The 21,273-nt window shown below is 35.2% G+C and overlaps 1 protein-coding gene and 1 pseudogene across 1 annotated transcript; both read right to left on the bottom strand.

The window, feature by feature from the left end:
• Window positions 1-2,261: 2,261 nt before the first annotated feature.
• On the bottom strand, window positions 2,262-9,413 carry LOC125138483 (macrophage mannose receptor 1-like). Its single transcript, XM_047805560.1, has 13 exons — window positions 8,919-9,413; window positions 8,743-8,771; window positions 7,731-8,120; window positions 7,244-7,621; window positions 6,728-7,102; window positions 6,273-6,647; window positions 5,496-5,891; window positions 4,954-5,322; window positions 4,398-4,772; window positions 3,889-4,254; window positions 3,668-3,679; window positions 3,105-3,187; window positions 2,262-2,841 (listed from the first exon to the last, which is right to left on the bottom strand). Exons 1-13 carry the CDS (start codon window positions 8,921-8,923, stop codon window positions 2,761-2,763), a joined length of 3,234 nt encoding a protein of 1,077 aa, XP_047661516.1. The 5' UTR covers window positions 8,924-9,413; the 3' UTR covers window positions 2,262-2,760.
• Window positions 9,414-9,524: 111 nt separating this feature from the next.
• LOC113661727 lies at window positions 9,525-19,991 on the bottom strand (annotated as a pseudogene).
• Between the last annotated feature and the right edge of the window lie 1,282 nt (window positions 19,992-21,273).

Below are 21,273 nucleotides of genomic sequence, written 5' to 3'. Positions count from 1 at the left end.
ACATTTACATAATTTGGCAGATGCCTTTATCTAGAGTGACATACATAAGTGCTTAAATCCCTAACATTGGATACATTAATGCTGGTTCACTAGGTTATATACTTTAGATACCATGAGTTTAAAACATTGTTCAAAATTACAATGAAAAAATTTCAAAGGTTTATCTATCTATCTATCTATCTATCTATCTATCTATCTATCTATCTATCTATCTATCTATCTATCTATCTATCTATCTATCTATCTATCTATCTATCTATCTATCTATCTATTTAATTTTTCATTTATTTATTTATTTTTATATAAAGGCAAAAGATACGGAAAGACGTGCTAGTTAAAGTGTTTACTGAATAAGTAGGTCTTCAACTGCCATTTGAAAATAGCCAGTGACTCAGCTTGGTGCCAGAACAGAAAAGAACTTGTAGTATACTTGCCTTTTGCCCTGAGCGATGGTGGAACCATTCGAGGGTGTAATCCAGTTGGGGTGTAATCCAGTCTTGAAATAACAAGAGTCTGAACAAGTACCTGAGCAGCCTGTGTGGACAAAAATGGCCGAATCCTTCTAATGTTGTAGAGAAGAAAGCGACATGAGCGAGTCACATTAGCAACATGAGAGGAAAAGGAGAGTTGATTGTCCATGGTTACCCCAAAGTTGTGAGCTGTGGCTGAAGGGGAGATCAGATTGTTGTGCAGGGATATAGCAAGGTCATGACCTGGGGATGAATCACCTGGGATGATGAGCAGTCATCCATGATGATATTTCTGCCAGACATGCTGGGATCCGATCAGAAGCTGTGGTATCTGTGGGTGGGAAAGAGAAGATAAGTTGTGTATCATCAGCATAGCAGTGGTAAGAGAACCCATGTGAGGAAATAACTTCACCAAGATAGTGAGGATATAGGGAGAAAAGAAGAGGACCAAGTGGAGAGTCTGCGTGGAGCAGATGTCACTCCCCTCCATGTTACCTGATATGAGCGTCCTTCCAGGTAGGAAGTGAACCATTCCGCTGAGCTGATCCGCAAATCCCAAGACTCTTGAGGGTGAACGAGAGAGTCTTGCGGTTGAACGTATTAAACGCTGCTGAAATGTAAAGGAGGATAAGGACGGATGACAGTTTGGCTGATCTAGCAGCATGTAGTTTCTCAGAGACATCCAAAAAGGGCTGTCTCTGTGGAATGAGCTGCTTTAAAGCCAGACTGTTTGGGATCTTGAGGGTTGATCTGTGAGAGTTAGACAGACAGTTGATTATAGACAATTCGTTCAAGAATTTTCGAGAGAAGTGATACAGGTCTGTAGTTACTGATGTCTGATGGATCCAGAGCAGGTTTCTTTAGGATGGGAATAACCCTTGGTCTCTTGCAAGTATTTGTTACCTGATCAGATGCTGTGGATCTATTGATGATAGTGGTAATGAAGGGAAGAAATTTTTGCGAGATGGTCTGGAACATAGTGGAAAGGAGTAGATCCAATGGGCAGTTGGTAGGATTGCACGACTGGATGAGTTGTAAAATCTTTTCTGCTGCTACAGTTGAGAAATGTGACAACAAAAGAGTGGGGGAATCCATACTGTGAAGATGTTAGTGCAGACAGGGCAGAAGTGAAGGTCCTGAAGATTTCCTCAATCTTCTCATGGTAGAAAGATGCAAAGTCTTCTGCAGTCAGGGAGGATGAAGAAGGTGGAGCAGGCGGGTTGAGTAGAGAAGAGATGATGTTGTGGAGCTTCTCTTGTGACAAAGCTTCAAGCTTTTCCTTGTAGATGGAAGTCTTGGCAGAAGTCACATCTGAGGAGAACTTGGCCAGGATCAAGATCTGCAAGTTGTAATTTCATCCAGTTTCTCTCTGATGATCTTATCTTCCTTCGACCATAGCACATGTAGCACATAGCACATACTGTAGCACATGTAGCACATAGCACATACTGTAGCACATGTAGCACATAGCACATAAATTTTTGAACATGGCTATGGTGATTTGAACTAATTTGAGTTATTGAGGTCAGGCAGTGATGATTGGTGAACAGATCCGGGATGCAGATGGATTTCTAATTCATCAGTGGGGTTGAGCTCATAACAGTAGCACTGAGACAGTATTTAAGTGTATATTTAAGTTTTGATGTAAATTAAAATTTTATTTCAAATCCATTGTGTTTGACCACAATCACGAAACAAATGACACAATCCTTCATTTAGTGTTTATTAGCATGTTATTTAGTCAGATTTTAATAAATGCATCCATAAACCTCAGTAATAAATGTACTAAATACTAAATAGTCCCATAGTGTTCCTAAAACATACAGTACAGGCAACTGTTAACAAAATGATTGGAGCAAATCAGAAAATCTAAGACATCAAGATTTTCTTAGTTAAAATTAATTTGAGGAAAAACAATATATGAGTATAAATTTAATTCCAAAACACCAAATACAAGATTACATGTAAATCACACTCATTTACTAATTAGAATATTGTAATTATAGTCATTATTATTATAATGTGTCAAATCCTGATGGCATTGGGAAGCTTTTGGGATCTATAAATATATTAGTTACAGTATTGTTTGAGTGTTTAAAAGAATTGTAAAGTACTTATAACATACTTATATGTGATATAAGATGAGTAGCTTATGATATGTGTATTTTTGTATGAACAGATCTCTACAGCATTCCTGAATGCTTTCAGATTGAATGATTTCTGAATACATGAAGAAAAATCTGGAACATATACATATTTTGAATCTGAGCATGAATGTGGACTTTCTCATTCATGGATCGATCTTACGGATGCGTCTCACAGTCACAGTGCAGTTCTTTGAAAGTCCCAGTCTGCTAACTCGTTCTTGAAGCTGAAAAATGTGAAATAAATCCTGTAATTGCTGTAAAAGGGTTTTATATGTAAATAAACCACAACTAATCAATTACCAATGTATATTCCTTCATCATGTTAGACAACAAAGACTTCTTTTGTTACCTAAATTGCTAAAACTGATCTACGAGATAAGTATAATATAATGTTTAATGATCAATAACATTTAATAACTTTTAATGTTTTGTAAAACTGGATAAACATCTGTCTGTTTCAGATTAAGGATCAGGAAAGTTTACTCACTGCCATCAGCACAGATCCTGCAACCTCAGAGTATAAGAGATTGTCATTAGATCTGGTTTTCAGTCGCACTCCCATAACAGCACCTGCAATGTAGATTTTGCATTACGATCAATATACACATACACCTGCATGCTTTCCATATGCAAACTCACATGCGAAGTGTTAAGCAGCATGTTTGTTCCTCATATGATAAAAAGAAACTTTTTTACTAGCTCTTACACCTCTACTCTGTGTACTTTGCTTCTCTAGCACTCTTATACATAATCATAATGTAAAATCACTCATCTAAAAAGAAACCCACTAAACAAATTTGGAATAAATTGGAAGGTTGACGCATCTCCACCTCTCATCAGTTCCTCTGAACTATTTTTCTTGAATGTATGAGTAGCCAATATGATGGTGATGCTTGTCTCCACATACTTATGGCCATATAGTGTATAAAACGGTGGTTACTTGAAATTAATAGTTTTTAACATTGACTTAATGAACTATTGAATCTGATATGAATTACAGATATATTATTAAAGTTTAAGGATAGCCACAATAATTGAGTGTTTACTCACCTGGAGTAAATTCTGTCAAGAAAAAGGAAATCAAAATTAGAATTAGAAAGCACCTGGAACTCACAGAAAATCTGTAAACATCTACATTTGATTTACAATTTCATGAGTTTCATTTAGTGGCCATTGACTGTATTCTTACATGAGTGTCATACAGTAATAGAGTTAGCTTACAGATAGCTTTTTATTATTGTTTATACTACTCAGAGAAGAAATACGCTCACCAGTGTAGCAGACAAAAGGTAAGCGGTCTGAACAGTTTTCATCTGTCCATTGGCCTGAATGATCCACAGCTGTACAGTGTTGATTTCCATACTGACCATATACATACAAACCATTATCAGGTTCTGGGCTTTGTGCTGGAAATGCTGGTCTCCAATATGTAAAGTTTGAGTTGCTCTGATCTGACCATAATCGGCTCCTATACAGACCTATCCATATCTCATAGACATACATATACATGATGCTCAGTATCTGCTGAAGTTCATTCTCATTCCTCACACTGGCCAGGTCTATGTAATTTTCTCTGCAGTATCTCTGAGCTTCTTCCCAGGTCATGCTGTTATAAATCTGAACATATATGTTTGTACCTAAGAATGAAAACATTGTGATAGTCACTTATAGGCAAAATATTTTATTATTATCATTCATGAGCCAATATCAGCTATACTATCAAATTTTAACACTGCACAAATTTCCCCAAATGCCCACATACATAGTTTATCATTCTTACCATTATAACAAATAAATAGATTTCTGTCATTACAAGGCCTGTCAAACCATTCCCCTTTGTAGTTCATGGAAACACACATCTCGTTTCCATTATAGTTATCAGGTTGATGTGGCCATCCTCTGAAGTCTCTCTCTCCCTCCTGGTAGAAAGCATCATCATCCAGAGACCATCTCCAGCTGTCCACATCATCATACAGTCCAATCCAGGCTAAATCTGAGTAGCTGCCATTTACAGTGTTAAGGAGTGTGTTCATTTCCTCCATGTTATCAATAGTAGCCAGATCAGTGTAATTCTCTCTGCAGTATCTCTGTGCTTCAGTCCAGGTCTTATTCTCATTCACAAAGTGATACTGACGAGAGGATGTAGAGGACATTGCTAAAGGAGGTACAAAAGTTTGATTTATAACATTTGTTTATTTAAGTTTTTTTCAGTAGACTAGCAGTGGGCATTTAGTGAATATATATAATATTATAATAATGTTAATATTGGTGTTATGATTAGACACTGTAAAGACGTTGAAAATGTTTTAAAGATCTGGAAACAAAAATCTACTCACTGCTGTAACAGAGGAATGGAAAACCTTTACTACAAGTTTCATCTGTCCATTTTCCAGAATCATTAAATGACACAGCAGTACAGGATTCATTCTGTGCATAATTATCTGGTTGTCCAGGTTTCCAGTTGCTGAATGAAGAGTTGCTTTTATCTGACCAAGATCTGGTTCTGTACAGGCCGATCCAAACAGGGTCATAATAATTATAGATATAATAATCAGATCGATATAATAATAATCTGATCCTGTAATTCTCTGTCTCATTCCTCACGCTGACCAGATCTGTGTAATGTTCTCTGCAGTATCTCTGAGCTTCAGTCCAGTTCATGTACTGTTTAACAAATACATAGCTTTGACTGGCATTCACTCTACCTAAAAGAGATGGATGCAATATATAAAACTTTAAGTGGAAAACTGTACTTAAACATGGAATATGTGAATATGTTATTGTTTCTAAAACTATTAGCTATAATATCTTATATTAACTATTATAAAACTATAATTAAATATAAATTTAATTAAAAATACATTACTGCATTACTTACCATCAAAACAAATTAATGGAAGTTCAAGAGAACAATATGTTTCACTCCATTGTGCATAGTGATTCCCAAAATATACACATAATCTGTTCCCATACCAGTTCGTTGGTTTGTTTATATACCAGTTTCTAAAGTTTCTCTCTCCATTCCTGTAGAAAGAATCATCACCCAGAGACCATTTCCAGCTCTTTAGATCATCATACAGTCCAATCCAGGCTAAACCTGAGTAGATGTCATATGCTGTGGCTGTATTAAGGAGTCTTGTCACATCTTCTATACTGTTAATGGTTGCCAGGTCAGTGTATTTGTCTCGGCAGTATCTCTGTGCTTCAGTCCAGGTCTTATTCTGATTAATAAAGTGATACTGGTAGAGGGAACATGAGGATGCTGTGCAGGATTCTTTAAAAGACAGAATAACATAACATCTCAAATTAATAAAGGTGCAGTGTTGTGTATATATGTTTAACATTTAATTATTGTGACATGATAAAAACATCAAATGGCCATAAAGTTTCATTGCTTTAAATATGCTTTTGGGACGAAGCTTTAAAGCAGTGTTTTGGAAACCAAGAAAGTAATTACTTTATATTATTTATAAAAGAGATTATAAAATTGAATATATAAAATGTATACTCCTGTGTTTTTTAAACAGTTACCTCACTGAACATCCTATGATTTGTTAAGATGTGAATTCCTAAATAGTTGCCAAAATGTGATGTTGGCTGTAAATAATCGTATTGTGCAATAATCAATCATCAAAAGCTGATTAAATAAACTCACTCTTATAGCAAAAAAAAGGGATTGTGGTTATGCAGCTCTCATCTGTCCAGTAGCCTGAATCTGTGAGAGATACAGCAGTGCAGTGCTGAAAACCATATTCCCAAATAACATTTAAACCATTGTCTGGCTGTTCAGGTATAAACTGAGTGGTTGGTCTCCAGTTTTCATACACAGATTCCCGTTTGTCTGACCAGAGCCTGGTTCTGTATAGACCAATCCACGTGTTAAAGCCACCTGTGAGATTAAGGATTTGTTCATTATCTGCTTGGTTCCTCACACTGGCCAGGTCTGTATAATACACTCTGCAGTAATGCTGAGCCTGTGTCCAAGACATGGGCTGATTAATCAATGTGAAATTTTTTGTTCCATTCCATCCTGAAATGATAATTGTAATCAATACCACATTAACAAAAAATAACAGTTTAATCCTAGTTAAACTTATTATATTTTCTCACCATCAGAACAAACAAATTGAAAATAATTGTTACAGTATCCATCAGACCAGGTTCCATCAGATGTAACATAAACACACATCTCATTTCCATTATAGTTATCAGGTTGATGGTACCATCCTCTGAAGTCTCTCTCTCCCTCCTGGTAGAAAGCATCATCATCCAGAGACCATCTCCAGCTGTCCTCATCACCATACAGTCCAATCCAGGCTAAACCTGAGTAGCTGCCATTTACTGTGTTAAGGAGTGTGTTCATTTCCTCCATGTTATCAATAGTAGCCAGGTCAGTGTAATTCTCTCTGCAGTATCTCTGTGCTTCAGTCCAGGTCTTATTCTCATTAATGAAGTGATACTGATGAGAGGGTAATGGTAGCATTGCTAGAGTAGGATAACACAAATGTTGGTTACTGTGCTTATTATTTTGAGAAAGTACATTATAACTGGTTTGTGTTCATTAAGGGCAACTAATACTAATGAAAATTGGCACTATAGATAGACACAAAACAGAAATCTACTCACTGCTGTAACAGAAGAATGGAAAAGCATCACCACAGTTTTCATCAGTCCATTTCCCATAATAATAGGAATAATAATCATTATAATTAAATGACACCGCAGTACAGGTTTTAATCTGTCCATAACCATCTGGTTGCCCAGGTTTCCAGTTGCTGAATGAAGAGTTGCTTTTATCTGACCAAGACATGGTTCTGTACAGGCCGATCCAAATAATTGAATAATCCATGTACGTATTAATAAACATTGATCTAATCTTCTGGTTCTCAGTGTCGTTCCTCACGCTGGCCAGGTCTGTGTGATGCTCTCTGCAGTATCTCTGAGCTTCAGTCCAGCCCATCCGCTGATAAACCGGGACATATATTTCACTGGCATTTACTCGGCCTAAAATAAATTATTCACATAAAGGATCATCATTCTTATACAGATTCAATGTGTAGTGAATTTAAATCTATTTACATAATATACATACATACATAACTGAGGTACTCACCATCAAAGCAAATGAAATAAAACATATTGGAACAAGATGTCTCCCCCCAAGCTCCATAAAAAATAGATGAATACACACACATACTCATTTCATACCAGCCTATTGACTTCTGTATAGACCAGTTTCTAAAGCTTCTCTCTCCCTCCTTGTAGAAAGAATCATCATCCAGAGACCATTTCCAGCTGTTCAGATCATCATACAGTCCAATCCAGGTTCGCCTGCTGTTCCATATGTCTATTATGTTTGTAATGGCCAAGTCCTCTTCAGTGTTAGTAATAGAGGCTAAATCGACATAATTCTCTCTGCAGTATCTCTGTGCTTCAGACCAGGTCTTATTCTCATTAATGAACTGATACTGACGAGGAAGACAGACACCAAGGCTGAAAAACCCTGTAAAATACATAATACCAGTTTTTACATAATGAATATAGATCTGATTTACTAAGATCAACAATAACGTGAACAAATTTTCATCTGCAATTAGATAAATTTATCGTTGTTGTATTCATTGAACATCTTGGTAGTGATTTTAGATGAATTTATTGATCTGTCACATACGACTCACATACGATATCACATACGACTAATGCATATACAGTGGGTATAAAAAAAAAAATCACCCCTTCAAATAAATCACAATTTTAGCTTTGAAATGTGAAATGAAGACAAACACAATTTTTGTTTTATCCATCTGTATTAACACAATACAACTTTTTAACATCCAGGAGAAAGAACTAACAGTAACGGTTCAGAAAAAAGAAATTCAAATAAAAAAATCAGAATCACTGAGTTGGATAAAGGATCTCTGCCTATTAAAATGACTGGTAAACTCAATAAGCCAATAAGCTTAAAATAATCTTTTGTAATGGTACAATGTGCTCTCTTCATCATTTCATTAAAACTTTCTTCTTTTTACATAAATAAACTAATCATCATTATAATGCATATAGAAATATACACATTATAACAATTGGATATCTTTTATAACACACACATAACACATAACACTCACCCAAAAGCAGCAGAAGTCGAAACATGGCTCTGGTAGAATACACAGAAAGAAAGTGTGATTAAGATACAGTATTTATATACATTTTAAAACATTAACTAAATAATATTAAATGTTTCTTTAGTCAAAAATGGCATATGATGGAATATTAGTGAAGCTTTCTATTGAAATATATTTACCTCATGGAGCTGTGTTTTCTGCTGTTTGCTTCTGTCTGCCACTTGATTTTATTTCAACACTAAATAAAGATTCTGAAGAAAAGCATATGGGAAGGACTTAGAACTATGTAGAAAAACTGGTTACTGAATGCACCATTATTCAATTCAAAATGAAGGTACTAATTAAAATAACTGAAACTACAATAAGGTTCTATGAGATATTGCCATGTCACATATTTGTGTGTTTGTTTATCATACGTTATGACAGACACTGTGGTTGAGGTTGTGTTTGTTCACTTGCTTTGTTTTCCTTTTCTGTAGGTTTCCTTTGTGAATGCTGTAATCTTGATTGCACTGACAGCACTTTTATTTCTATGCCACTTGTCCGTACAATATAGCTAACCGGTGGCCATCTGCAGTTTTGTTATCTGATTTCTATATTTTTTCTTGGGCTGAAAGCTTTTAATTATTTGTGACCTGTGCTGAACTTGTCCAGTGGTAGTTCTAGCTAGGATGAACCCCCCCCCCCCCTTACATAATTGAACTTTTATTACACGATTTGAAATTGAAACAATACAAATAAATATTATAAAATAAATAACAATATAATAAAGTAATAGAAAATCATAAAATAATAAATACTTTAATAGTAAGTAATTTAGCAATAAACTGGCATAGGTATCTAAATAAAAAGCATATGGGCATACATTTACATGTGTTATAGATTAGTTACATTACTTTCAATATGTAAACAAAATATGCAAAATAAAATCACACACACACACACACACACACACACACACACACACACACACACACACACACACACACACACACACACACACACTGGAATGCTGATCCTCTTCCTCAGGTTTAGACAGTGAGTGGCTGATGAAGATGTGGATGTCTCTTCATCCTGACTGGTACCAGAAGATAACATATTAGAAGGCATTTGTTGCACAATTTCTGTAAATATGCAATGAATGCATGCCATAATTCACATTGTACAGTTTATCATCTAACAGAAAAAGAACTAATTTCATGGAGAGATATAACCAGTTTCAACATATAAAATAGAAGATAATGTCTATACTAGTTCTATAATATTCTATATAAGTTATATATGCCACAGGTAATCAATGTAGTAGCATTAGCAATAGCTACTTAGCACATGTAGCATTTAGCACATGTAGCACATGTAGCACATAGCACATGTAGCACATAGCACATGTAGCATATAGCACATGTCGCACATAGCACATGTCGCTCATAGCACACGTCACACATAGCATAGTGCACATGTAGCATGTAAAAAAATAGCATAATAAATGCTAAACCTGAATAGATTCCACTTACCATGTTGAGGAGTGTGTTATTTTCCCCCCCATTAATATAGAGTTGACCACCATTTCCTGTGTCAATTTTAAAGGGAATACTAAATTTTCTCATTAACAAAGTGATACTGATGAGAGGATGTTGAGGACATGGCTAAAGGAGGCAACAAATTTAATTTATAACATATTTCATTTAATTTTTTTTTCAAGTAGATTAGCAGTGGGCATTCACTGAATATATATAATATTATAATAATGTTAATATTAGTGTTATGATAAGACACTGTACAGATGTGGAAAATGTTTTAAATCAGCAAAAGAAATTTACTCACTGCTGTAACAGAGGAATGGAAAAGTTTACTACAATTGTCCGTTTCCCAGAATCATTAAATGACACAGCCGTACAGGATTCATTCTGTGCATAATTATCTGGTTGTCCAGGTTTGCAATTGGTGAAAGAAGAGTTGCTTTGATCTGACCAAGACCTGGTTCTATACGATCAAGGTAATAATAATTATTATAATAATAATTATTATAATAATAATAATTATAATAATAATAATCAAATTGATCTAATAATAATCTGATCTTGTCGTTCTCTGTCTTGTTCCTCACGCTGACCAGATCTTGTCTCAGGCAGTATCTCTGAGCTTCAATCCAGGTCTTATTCTGATTAATAAAGTGATACTGGTAGAGGAACCACGAGGATGCTGTGCAGGATTCTGTAAAAGACAGAATAACAAAATGTCTCAGATAAAGATGTCAGTATTGTGTAAGTATATTTTACATTTAAGTATTATGTAACATGAAAGCATGAATTGGCCATAATGTTTCACTGCTGTAAATATGCTTTTCGAACAAAGCATTAGAGCTTAGGCAGTGTTTTAGAAACTAAAAAATGATACTTTAATTTGTACATAAGAAAGATTTACATATAAAATTTATACTCCTGTACTTTCAAACAGTTACCTCACTGAACAGCCTATGATTTGTTGAAAGATGTGAATTCCTAAATAATTGGCAAAATTTAAATTGAAGTATTTCTCTAGGAAGTTACAAATGAATTAAGCTTTGCAATGTTGGTGTAAGTAATCGTCATACTGTAATCGTCATATCAATAAACAAAGGCTGATTAAATTAACTTACTCTTATAGCAGAAAAAAGGGATTGTGGTTACAGTATGCAGCTCTCATCTGTCCAGTAGCCTGAATCTGTGAGAGCTACAGTGCAGTGCTGAAAACCATATTCCCAATAAACATACTGTATGCCCATGAGACCATTTCCAGCTGTTCAGATCATCATACAGTCCAAACCAGGTTCGCCTGCTGTTCCAGATGTCTATTGCATTTTTAAGGGCCAAGTCCTCTTCAGTGTTACTAACAGAGGCTAAATCAACATAATTCTCTCTGCAGTAGCTCTGTGCTCCAGACCAGGTCTTATTCTCATTAAAGTGATACTGACGAGGAAGACAGACACCAAGGCTGAAAAACTCTGTAAAATACATAATATCAGTTTGACATAACAAATATAACTTGAGGTTACTGAAGCTCTGATTGACTAAGACAAAAATAAAGTAAGTAAGAATAGCAAAAGAATGCTATCTAGAAGGTTAGAATCCTTTCCCTGTCAGAGAAGTCTCAACCCCATGTACAGTAGTCAATCTACATGTTCTCCACCCTTCACCTCAAAAACAACCCAACGTACACACCAGTGTAATCATTGGTATTTGGCAGCATATTGTTTGGCTGAAATGTTCAAGCAGACAATAATCTCTGACTGACAGTAAAAAAGTTTATTTTGAAATTATTACTAATTTTCTTGCTGTAGGTCAATTAACTCTTTTAACTTCATAAACTGCAAAATATACACAGAAATGTTCTCCATTTCCATTCCAGTTCCTTGGTTCATTCATATACCAGCTCCTAAAGTTTCTCTCTCCATTACTGTAGAAAGCCTCATCACCCAGAGACCATCTCCAGCTGTTTAGATCATCATACAGTCCAATCCAAGCTAAACCTGAGTAGATTCCTTTTACTGTGTTAAGGAGTGCGTTCATTTCCTCCATGTTATTAATAGTGGCCAAGTCAGTGTATTTGACTCTGCAGTATCTAAGTGCTTCAGTCCAGGTCTTTTTCTCATAAACAAAGTGATACTGATGGAGGGTGCATGATGATCCTGTGAATGATGATTTTGAAACATTAATTAATATTAAATGTTTCTTTAGTATGGTTTTCATACTTGCACATCTAAACATGCATACATATTGTCTAAATGTTTACTGTTTACTTCAATTGCACATTTCACAACTATACATACATACAAATTGTATATATTGTATACTTCAATTGCACATTTCTCACACTTGCAAATTCGTACATACAGATTGTCTATATTTGTATAGACTGCACATTTAAATACTGCACATTTCATACCTGTAAATGTGTACATACAATTTCGTCTATACTGTATATTTTATTCTGTTACACTGTGGACATTCTGTCACTAAAACAAATTCCTCGCATGTGAAAACATGCCTGGCAATAAAGCTGATTCTGATTCTGACTTTGATTCTGAAAAGAATCATGTGATGGAATATTAGTGAAGCTTTCTATTTAAATATATTTACCCTCATGGATCTGTGTTTTCTGCTGTTAGCTTCTGTCTGCCACTTGTTTCATTTCAACACTAAAGATTAGGAAGAAAAGTATATGAGAAGCACTTAGAAATATGTAGAAAAACTGGTTACTGAATGTACTATGAATCATTTCAAACTAACCATTAACTCGCTTGTAGCAGCCCCCTGTGGCTCTCGTACGTTATTGTCACCAAAAGAGGTGGAAACTGTCAGCAAACTCGCCCATCCGGTTTGATTTGATATCGTAAAATTACGATAAGTCTGGAAGAGATGAGGGTGTACAAAGGTCCAGTTACCTTACATTACTAACAAATGTTAACTTTCCTCATGTATGGAGACGTTTGTGAGACCTGAATAATCTTTATTATATAAATCTATTTTGACAGAATGTTTAAACAAAACAATGTGGTTCTTCACATCCACAGCAATTAGAAGCTGAATCTGTCAGACCTTTTGGTTTCTCAATGAAAAAATAACATATACTTTATTTTCAAACAAGATAAAATATATTTTTCTCTTTGAATAAATTTCACCCAACACAAGACATTTTACACGTACTTTATTTACTGTTTATTATTAGATTGACATTTAATCAGCACAACCAAAACTACATGGAACCCAATACTGAAAACAGTTAATAAATAAAAATCACATAGTATCCCTTAACACTCATAGCAATATTTTTCATAATAAAGTTTCTTTACTGTTTCTTTTATTCATTTGAAATTCATTTCAAGAATACCATTAAAAAGCAATAAACCCAATAAAATATACCCAAGAAATCAGGCTCGATCACATATCAGTATAATTACAGTCATTGTTATTAATAATGAGACATTACAGAAGGCATTTCAAGGTTTGTAAATATTTGTAAATCTGTTCAAACATTTTAATAACTATATTCTCTTTTTAATAAAGCTCTACAGAATTTCCAACTGCTCTGGAAAAGAACGCTTGCTGAGTAAATAAGTAAATAAAAGATAAATCACCACAAAACCTGGAATTTCCCTCAGTTATATTTGTGAATGTAGACTTTTTCCTTCATGGATCGAGCTTACGGATGTTACTCACATTCAGTTGCTTGAAAGTCTGCCAGTTTGCTTAATTCTTGCTGAAGCTGACAAAAATATTAATAATTATATAAGTACAGTAAATACTGTAAAATCCTTTAAGCCACATCTCATCCATTATGAATTTATAATGCTTTAATTTCTACTTATTTTAGACAACATTATTTCTTTTGCTAAATACACTTTACACATTATCTTCAAAATAAACTCAATGTAATAAATTGTATTAAAATAAATTAAACGGACAGATAAAGAAAGACATTATAGGAACGTTAACTTACTTCCATCACCTCTTCCATCAGTCTTTTAATTTGAGAGTTTAACAGATTTTCATTAGCAGTGATTTTCATATGCGGTCCCATCAAAGCACCTGTATAAAAGTGTTAATTATAACCAATAAAGAAACAGACATTCAATAAGCATTCACTTAGTAAACTAAGGATCATAAATATCTCTATTTATTTTTCATCTACACATAAATAGTGTTTTTGCTTACCTGGAGTGAATGCTGCCAGAGCACAAAGAAGACATGTTAGGATTAGAAAACATCTGGTAATCTTATTCCAGCTGCTAACATTGCTATTGCTAATGTTCAAAATCATATTTAGACATCCAGCTTCTTTTATTTATTATATTTTAAATGAATTCAAAGTGCAGATCAACTCACCATTGTAGCAGATAAAAGGGAATCTGGCGAAACAGTTTTCATCTGTCCATCGGCCAAGATGATCCACAGCTGTACAGTGTTGATTTCTACTTTTTCCAGGTAAATACAAACCATTATCAGGTTCTGGTGTTGGTTCTGGACTCTCTGGTGTCCAATATGTAAAGGTTGAGTTGCTCTGATCTGACCATAATCGGTTTCTATACAAACCTATCCATACATCAGAACTGTTCACGATGCTCATTATTTGCTGAAGTTCGGTCTGATTTCTCACACTTGCCAGGTCTGTGTAATTCACTCTGCAAAAGCTCTGAGCTTCTTCCCAAGTCTTTTGATCATAAATCATTACATATGTGTTGTTTATACCTAAGGTTGAGAGAATTACAAAGATGCATACAATAGCTGTAATTAGCTGTATGATAAATATCAATTATTATTTTTTATCAGCTGCAGTAGCAGATTAAAATAATTTAGGCAAAATCTTTCCATTTCTGTCAGACCTTACCATTATAGCAAACAAATGATCTTCTGTCAGTACAAGGTCTGTCAAACCACCACCCTCCATACTCCATGGAAACACACATCTCATTTCCATCATTATCAGGTTGATGTTCCCATCCTCTGAAGTTTCTCTCTCCTTCCTGGTAGAAAGCATCATCATCCAGAGACCATCTCCAGCTGTCATCATACATTCCAATCCAGGCTAAACCTGAGTAGCTGCCATTTAATGTGTTAAGGAGTGTGTTCATATCCTCCATGTTATCAATAGTAGCCAGGTCAGTGTAATTCTCTCTGCAGTATCTCTGTGCTTCAGTCCAGGTCTTATTCTCATTAACAAAGTGATACTGATGAGAGGAGTTTGAGGGCATTGCTAGAGTAGAATAACACAAATGTTGGTTACTGTGCTCATTATTTTGAAAAATGATATTTGTTTGTGTTCATTATAAGCAAGTAATTCTACTAAAAATTAGACTAAGAACAGAAAACTCTGTCCTTCACTCACTGCTGTAACAGAGGAATGGAAAAGCTTGACCACAGTTTTCATCTGCCCATTTCCCATAATAATAATCATCATTAAATGACACAGAAGTACATGATATAGTTTGTCCATAATTATCTGGTTGTCCAGGTTTCCAGTTGCTAAAAAAAGAGTTGCTTTGGTCCGACCAAAAACTGGTTCTGTACAGGCTGATCCAAAAAGTGTAATAATTACTATAGTAATAACTGGAGGTATAATGATTGTCATCCTTATCATTAGCTAATAATAATCTGATCATCTGGTTCTCAGTGTTGTTCCTCACAATGGCCAGGTCTGTGTAATGTTCTCTGCAGTATTTTTGAGCTTCAGTCCAGTTCATGTGCTGATAAACCGGAACATATCTCTCGGTGGCATTCACTCTGCCTAAAAAAAAGGAAATGGAATTTGTGTATAATATTTATGCTAGAATCTTTTCGTTTGGAGTAAATTTTTTAGCATGTATATATATATATATATATATATATATATATATATATATATATATATATATATATATATATATATATATATATATATATACTGTGATGCTCACCATCAAAACAAATGAATGGAAGTGTTGTAGAACATGAATACACCCACCAAAGGGCAGAATAACCAAAATATACACATAAATTGTTTCCATTCCAGTAGCTTGGTTTGTCTATATACCAATTACTAAATTTTATTTCTCCGTAACTGTAGAAAGCATCATCATCCAGAGACCATCTCCAGCTGTTCAGATCATCATACAGTCCAATCCAGGCTGAACCAGAGTAGCTGCCATTTACTGTCTTAAGGAGTGTGTTCATTTCCTCCATGTTATTAATGGTTGCCAGGTCAGTGTATTTGTCTCTGCAGTATCTCTGTGCTTCAGTCCAGGTCTTTTTCTCATTAACAAAGTGATATTTATGGAAGGTACATGACGATCCTGTGCAGAATTCTTTAAAGGAAAAACACCATAATATAATATTTTGCAGATAAACTATTTTTTTTGTAAATATTGATGTGATTTACCAAAAATACAAATGTTAAAGTAGATAAAATGTTTTATAATTTTTTTAAGGACAGTGTATCAAATTTTATACAACTTAGAAATAACACAAAATAATTTAAATGTGTTTTTATTTCTTTAATCATAAAGATATACAAATATTTATATTCATGAAAATCCTATGATGTACACTCAGATGCACATCTGAAAATGGCAAAGAACTTGCAATGGTAAGTATCCTCATGAAAGTTATGAAATTAGTGATGTTTGACTGGGGATGAATTAAACTGTTCATTTAAATGAAATTAAACCTTTAAATCTTACTTTTAACCATAAAAGTATATACTGACATAACACTAATATGCCCTTACTGATGATCCCACTTCAAACTCCCAGCATTACTAGAGAGTTGTCCCCCATTTCCTGCTATTTCCTACTTTTCTCAACTCTAAAGCGAATACTAAACTTTGGAACATGGCTATTGGGATTTTAACCCATTCAGACACCAGGACATGAGTGAGATCAGGCAGTGATGATTAGTAAATAGATCTTGTATGCAAATAACTTTTTTAATTTATCTGGTGAGTTGAGCTCATGTTTCTTTGAAGGCCACTAGATTTCTTCCACACAAATATTTGCAAAACATCCCTTCATGGAACTTTCTACATTAATAAAGGCATTGCCAGGCTGAAACAGGTTTGGAAAAGAATTATTAGCTATGGTGAAGGGAAATCTCTGCACAACTTTTTGGCAACAGTTTAGTGAAGGCAAAAAATCTTTGTGATATTTATATAGTTGGAGTGGTTAAAGGTTTATATTGTACAATAATGAAAAAATAAAATCTAATTTAGAAGAACTCACTGCTGTAGCAGATAAAAGGGAAGGTGGATAAGCAGTCCTCATCTGTCCAATGACCTGAGTCTCTGAATGAGACAACAGTGCAGTGCTGATTTCCGTATTCCCAGGGATTATTAATACCATTGTCTGGCTGTTGATAGGTGGCTGGTCTCCAATTTTCATATGTGGATACCTGTTTGTCTGACCAGAGTCTGGTCCTGTATAAACCAATCCAAGCCACAGTGCCAACTGTAAGGTTTAAGATTCTTTGATTATCTGTTGGATTTCTCACACTAGCCAAAACAGTATAATGCTCTCTGCAGTAATGCTGAGCTTTTGTCCAAGGCATTGGCTGGTTTATACATGTGTAATTTTCTGTTCTGTTAATTCCTGGTAAAATAAATGGGCTCAGTAATAACATAAACTGAAAATTACACAGTTTATTCCTATTTGATGATTAAACATTCTCAACATCATAACAAATAAAATGAAAATATGCTCTACAGTCTCCATCAGACCAGGTTCCATCAGATGTAATATAAACACACAGCTCGTTTCCAAAGTAGTTATCAGGTTGATGTTCCCATCCTCTGAAGTCTCTCTCTCCCTCCTGGTAGAACGTGTCATCATCCAGAGACCATCTCCAGCTGTCCACATCACCATACAGTCCAATCCAGACTAAACCTGAGTAGCTGCCATTTATTGTGGTAAGGAGTGTGTTCATTTCCTCCATGTTATCAATAGTAGCCAGGTCAGTGTAATTATCTCTGCAGTATCTCTGTGCTTCAGTCCAGGTCTTATTCTCATTCACAAAGTCATACTGATGAGAGGGGTTTGTGGGCATTGCTAGGGTAGAATAAAACAAATGTTGGTTACTGTGCTCATGTTTTTAAAAAAATTATATTTGTTTGTGTTCATTAAGAGCAAGAAATTCTACTAAAGATTGGCACTATAGATAATATAGAAATCTCTGTTCTTCACTCACTGCTGTAACAGAGGAATGGAAAAGCTTGACCACAGTTTTCATCTGCCCATTTCCCATAATAATAATAATCATTATGACACAGCAGTACAGGATACAGTTTGTGCATAATTATCTGGTTGTCCGGGTTTCCAGTTGGTAAAAGAAGAGTTGCTTTTATCAACACCAAAATCTCGTTCTGTACGGGCCGATCCAAAAAGCGTATTAATTATAATAATAACCGTTATAGTAATAGTAATAACTGGAGGTATAATGATTATCATCCTCGTTATTAGCTAATAATGATCCGATCTTCTGGTTCTCAGTGTCATTCCTCACAATGGCCAGGTCTGTGTAATGTTCTCTGCAATATCTTTGAGCTTCAGTCCAGTTCATGTTCTGACAAACCGGGACATATCTCTCACTGGCATTCACTCTGCCTAAAAGAGAAGATTATATATGAATTATGAAAATCCTATGATGTCCACACAGATGCACAACTGAAAATGGCTCAGAAGTCGTACAGCTCAGATTAAAGTTTCCTGATGAAAGTTATGAAATTAGTGATGTCTAACTAGGGATGGAATTAAACTGTTAATTTAAATAACATTAAACCTTTAAATCCTATTTTATTAAACATAAAAGTATATCCTGACATCACACAAATGTGTCCTTACTGATGATCCCACTTCAAAACTACCATCATTAATATAGAGTTGACGCCCATTTCCTGCTATAGCAGTCTAAATTTTAAACTTTGGAACATGGCTATGGGGATTTGAACCCATTCAGGCACAAGAACATGACTGAGACCAGGCAGTGATGATCGGAAAATAGGTCTTGTATGAAAAGAGCTTTCTAATTCATCTGGTGAGTTGAGCTCATGGTTCTGTGAAGGCCACTAGATTTCTTTCACACAAACTTTGGCAAAACATCCCTTCATGGATCATTCTACATTAATAAAGACATTGCCAGGCTGAAACAGGTTTGGACAATAACACTTAGCTATGGTGAAGGGAAATCTCTGCACGTTTTGTGCAACAGTTTAGAGAAGGCCCACATGTGGGTGTGATAGTCAAGTATCCCCCTACTTTGGACTTATAGCATATGAATTATAAGAGAAAATGATTAAATATTTTTTTTTACTATTTATATAGTTCAAGTGGATAAAGATTCATATTGTTCAATAATGAAAAAAGTAAAGTCTGATTAGATGAACTCACTGTTGTAGCAGATAAAGGGGAAGGTGGATAAGCAGTCCTCATCTGTCCAATGACCTGAGTCTCTGAATGAGACAGCAGTGCAGTGCTGATTTCCGTATTCCCAGGGATTATTAATACCATTGTCTGGCTGTTGATAGGTGGCTGGTCTCCAATTTTCATATGTGTATTCCTGTTTGTCTGACCAGAGTCTGGTCCTGTATAAACCAATCCAAGCCACAGTGCCAACTGTAAGGTTTGAGATTCTTTGATTATCTGTTGGATTTGTCACACTGGCCAAATCAGTATAATGCTCTCTGCAGTAATGCTGAGCTTTTGTCCAAGGCATTGGCTGGTTTATCCATGTGTAATTTTCTGTTCCATTGTTTCCTGATAAGAAAAGCCAATAAATGTGCTCAGTAACACCTAAACCAAAGACCGTACAATCTATTCTCAAAACTTACACAGTTTATTCGTATAAAATGATTAAACATTCTCACCACCATAACAAATAAAAGTTAAATATCCGCTAGAGTTTCCATCAGACCAGGTTCCATCAAATGTAATATAAACACACAGCTCATTTCCAAAATAGTTATCAGGTTGATGGGGCCATCCTGTTTGAGACACAAAATTAAACACAGTTTATTTTAATGTTACAAGATTATAATCGTATAGTTTCATTAAAAAATAAAACTAACTAACTAAAAAAAAATAAATTGAAATTAAATATTTATTTTCCAAATCTACAGGGAGCCGCAGCAGAGGGCTGAAAGAGACACTTGCGGGTCGCCGACCCCTTCCCTAAACCATAATGTTGAACAATCTTTGTTTGCAGGTGTAACCCACACAAGGTTACTGGAGTGCAACTCTCTACTCTACCTGTGGGTGGCGCATACACCCCGGGAGTTCACTTAACAACACGGTTTTTCCGGTAAAGACGTTGCTAGACGCAAACAAGGACTGGTATGTGAAATATCCTCTAAAGAACAAAAAAATTAAAAGGAGAATCTTGTACTATATATTGAAATACTGTGTGTCCATTAGGATAAAAGCTGTGAGAGAGAGTTAAGCCGCATGGCAGCGAGCTTCTCAAGATACCTCCGATTGGTTTTTAGAAAGGGATAGACCATCTGAATCTGACCCTAGCAGTCAGTGGCGAGCCAACCGCAGAAGTGAACGGATCAAGAGCCCGGTGTGGCCAGCCGTGGCATCTTTGGAACCAGCATCATCCTGTACCTTCAATTGTGATATAGATAAGAACACACGTAAACCTACCCGGGTAGTGAAAAGAACATACTGTAAGAAACACACACACACACACACACATCAAGGACTTCCATGGACTTCTTTATTTGAGTTTTATTTTGATTTTATTGTGCGCTGTGCACTAAGGAAGCCGGTTTAGGTAGGCAGGGACTATAAAGAACTGTCATTCATTTGGTATAATACAATGTTTAAATTTATCTGTTTTGTGTTGTCTGTTCTCTGATGACCATTCACTATTTCAGGCTCCATGGTCGTGTCTAGAGCTTCTGATACTAGCCCAGCTTTAATTTTTTAATACTTAAATTAGGTATTAGTTACGTTAACCTAAGAACAAGGGTTACAAGTGGCGAGCCAGCCAGGAGCCTAGATATGTGTCATCAGTGAACCACATTACACGT

Source organism: Tachysurus fulvidraco, chromosome 21 (assembly GCF_022655615.1).
Source record: "Tachysurus fulvidraco isolate hzauxx_2018 chromosome 21, HZAU_PFXX_2.0, whole genome shotgun sequence".
Lineage (NCBI taxonomy): Eukaryota > Metazoa > Chordata > Actinopteri > Siluriformes > Bagridae > Tachysurus > Tachysurus fulvidraco.
The sequence above is the reverse complement of the archived record's forward strand: the minus strand, read 5'-3'. Positions and strand labels throughout refer to the sequence as shown.

Excerpts from the sequence above, each read along its gene's own strand:
- LOC125138483 (XM_047805560.1), bottom strand. Across the intron at positions 6,648-6,727 it reads TCAATTTGTTTGTTCTGATG|GATGGAATGGAACAAAAAAT; the intron begins GTGAGAAAATAT and ends TTATCATTTCAG. Across the intron at positions 5,323-5,495 it reads TCCATTAATTTGTTTTGATG|GTAGAGTGAATGCCAGTCAA; the intron begins GTAAGTAATGCA and ends CATCTCTTTTAG.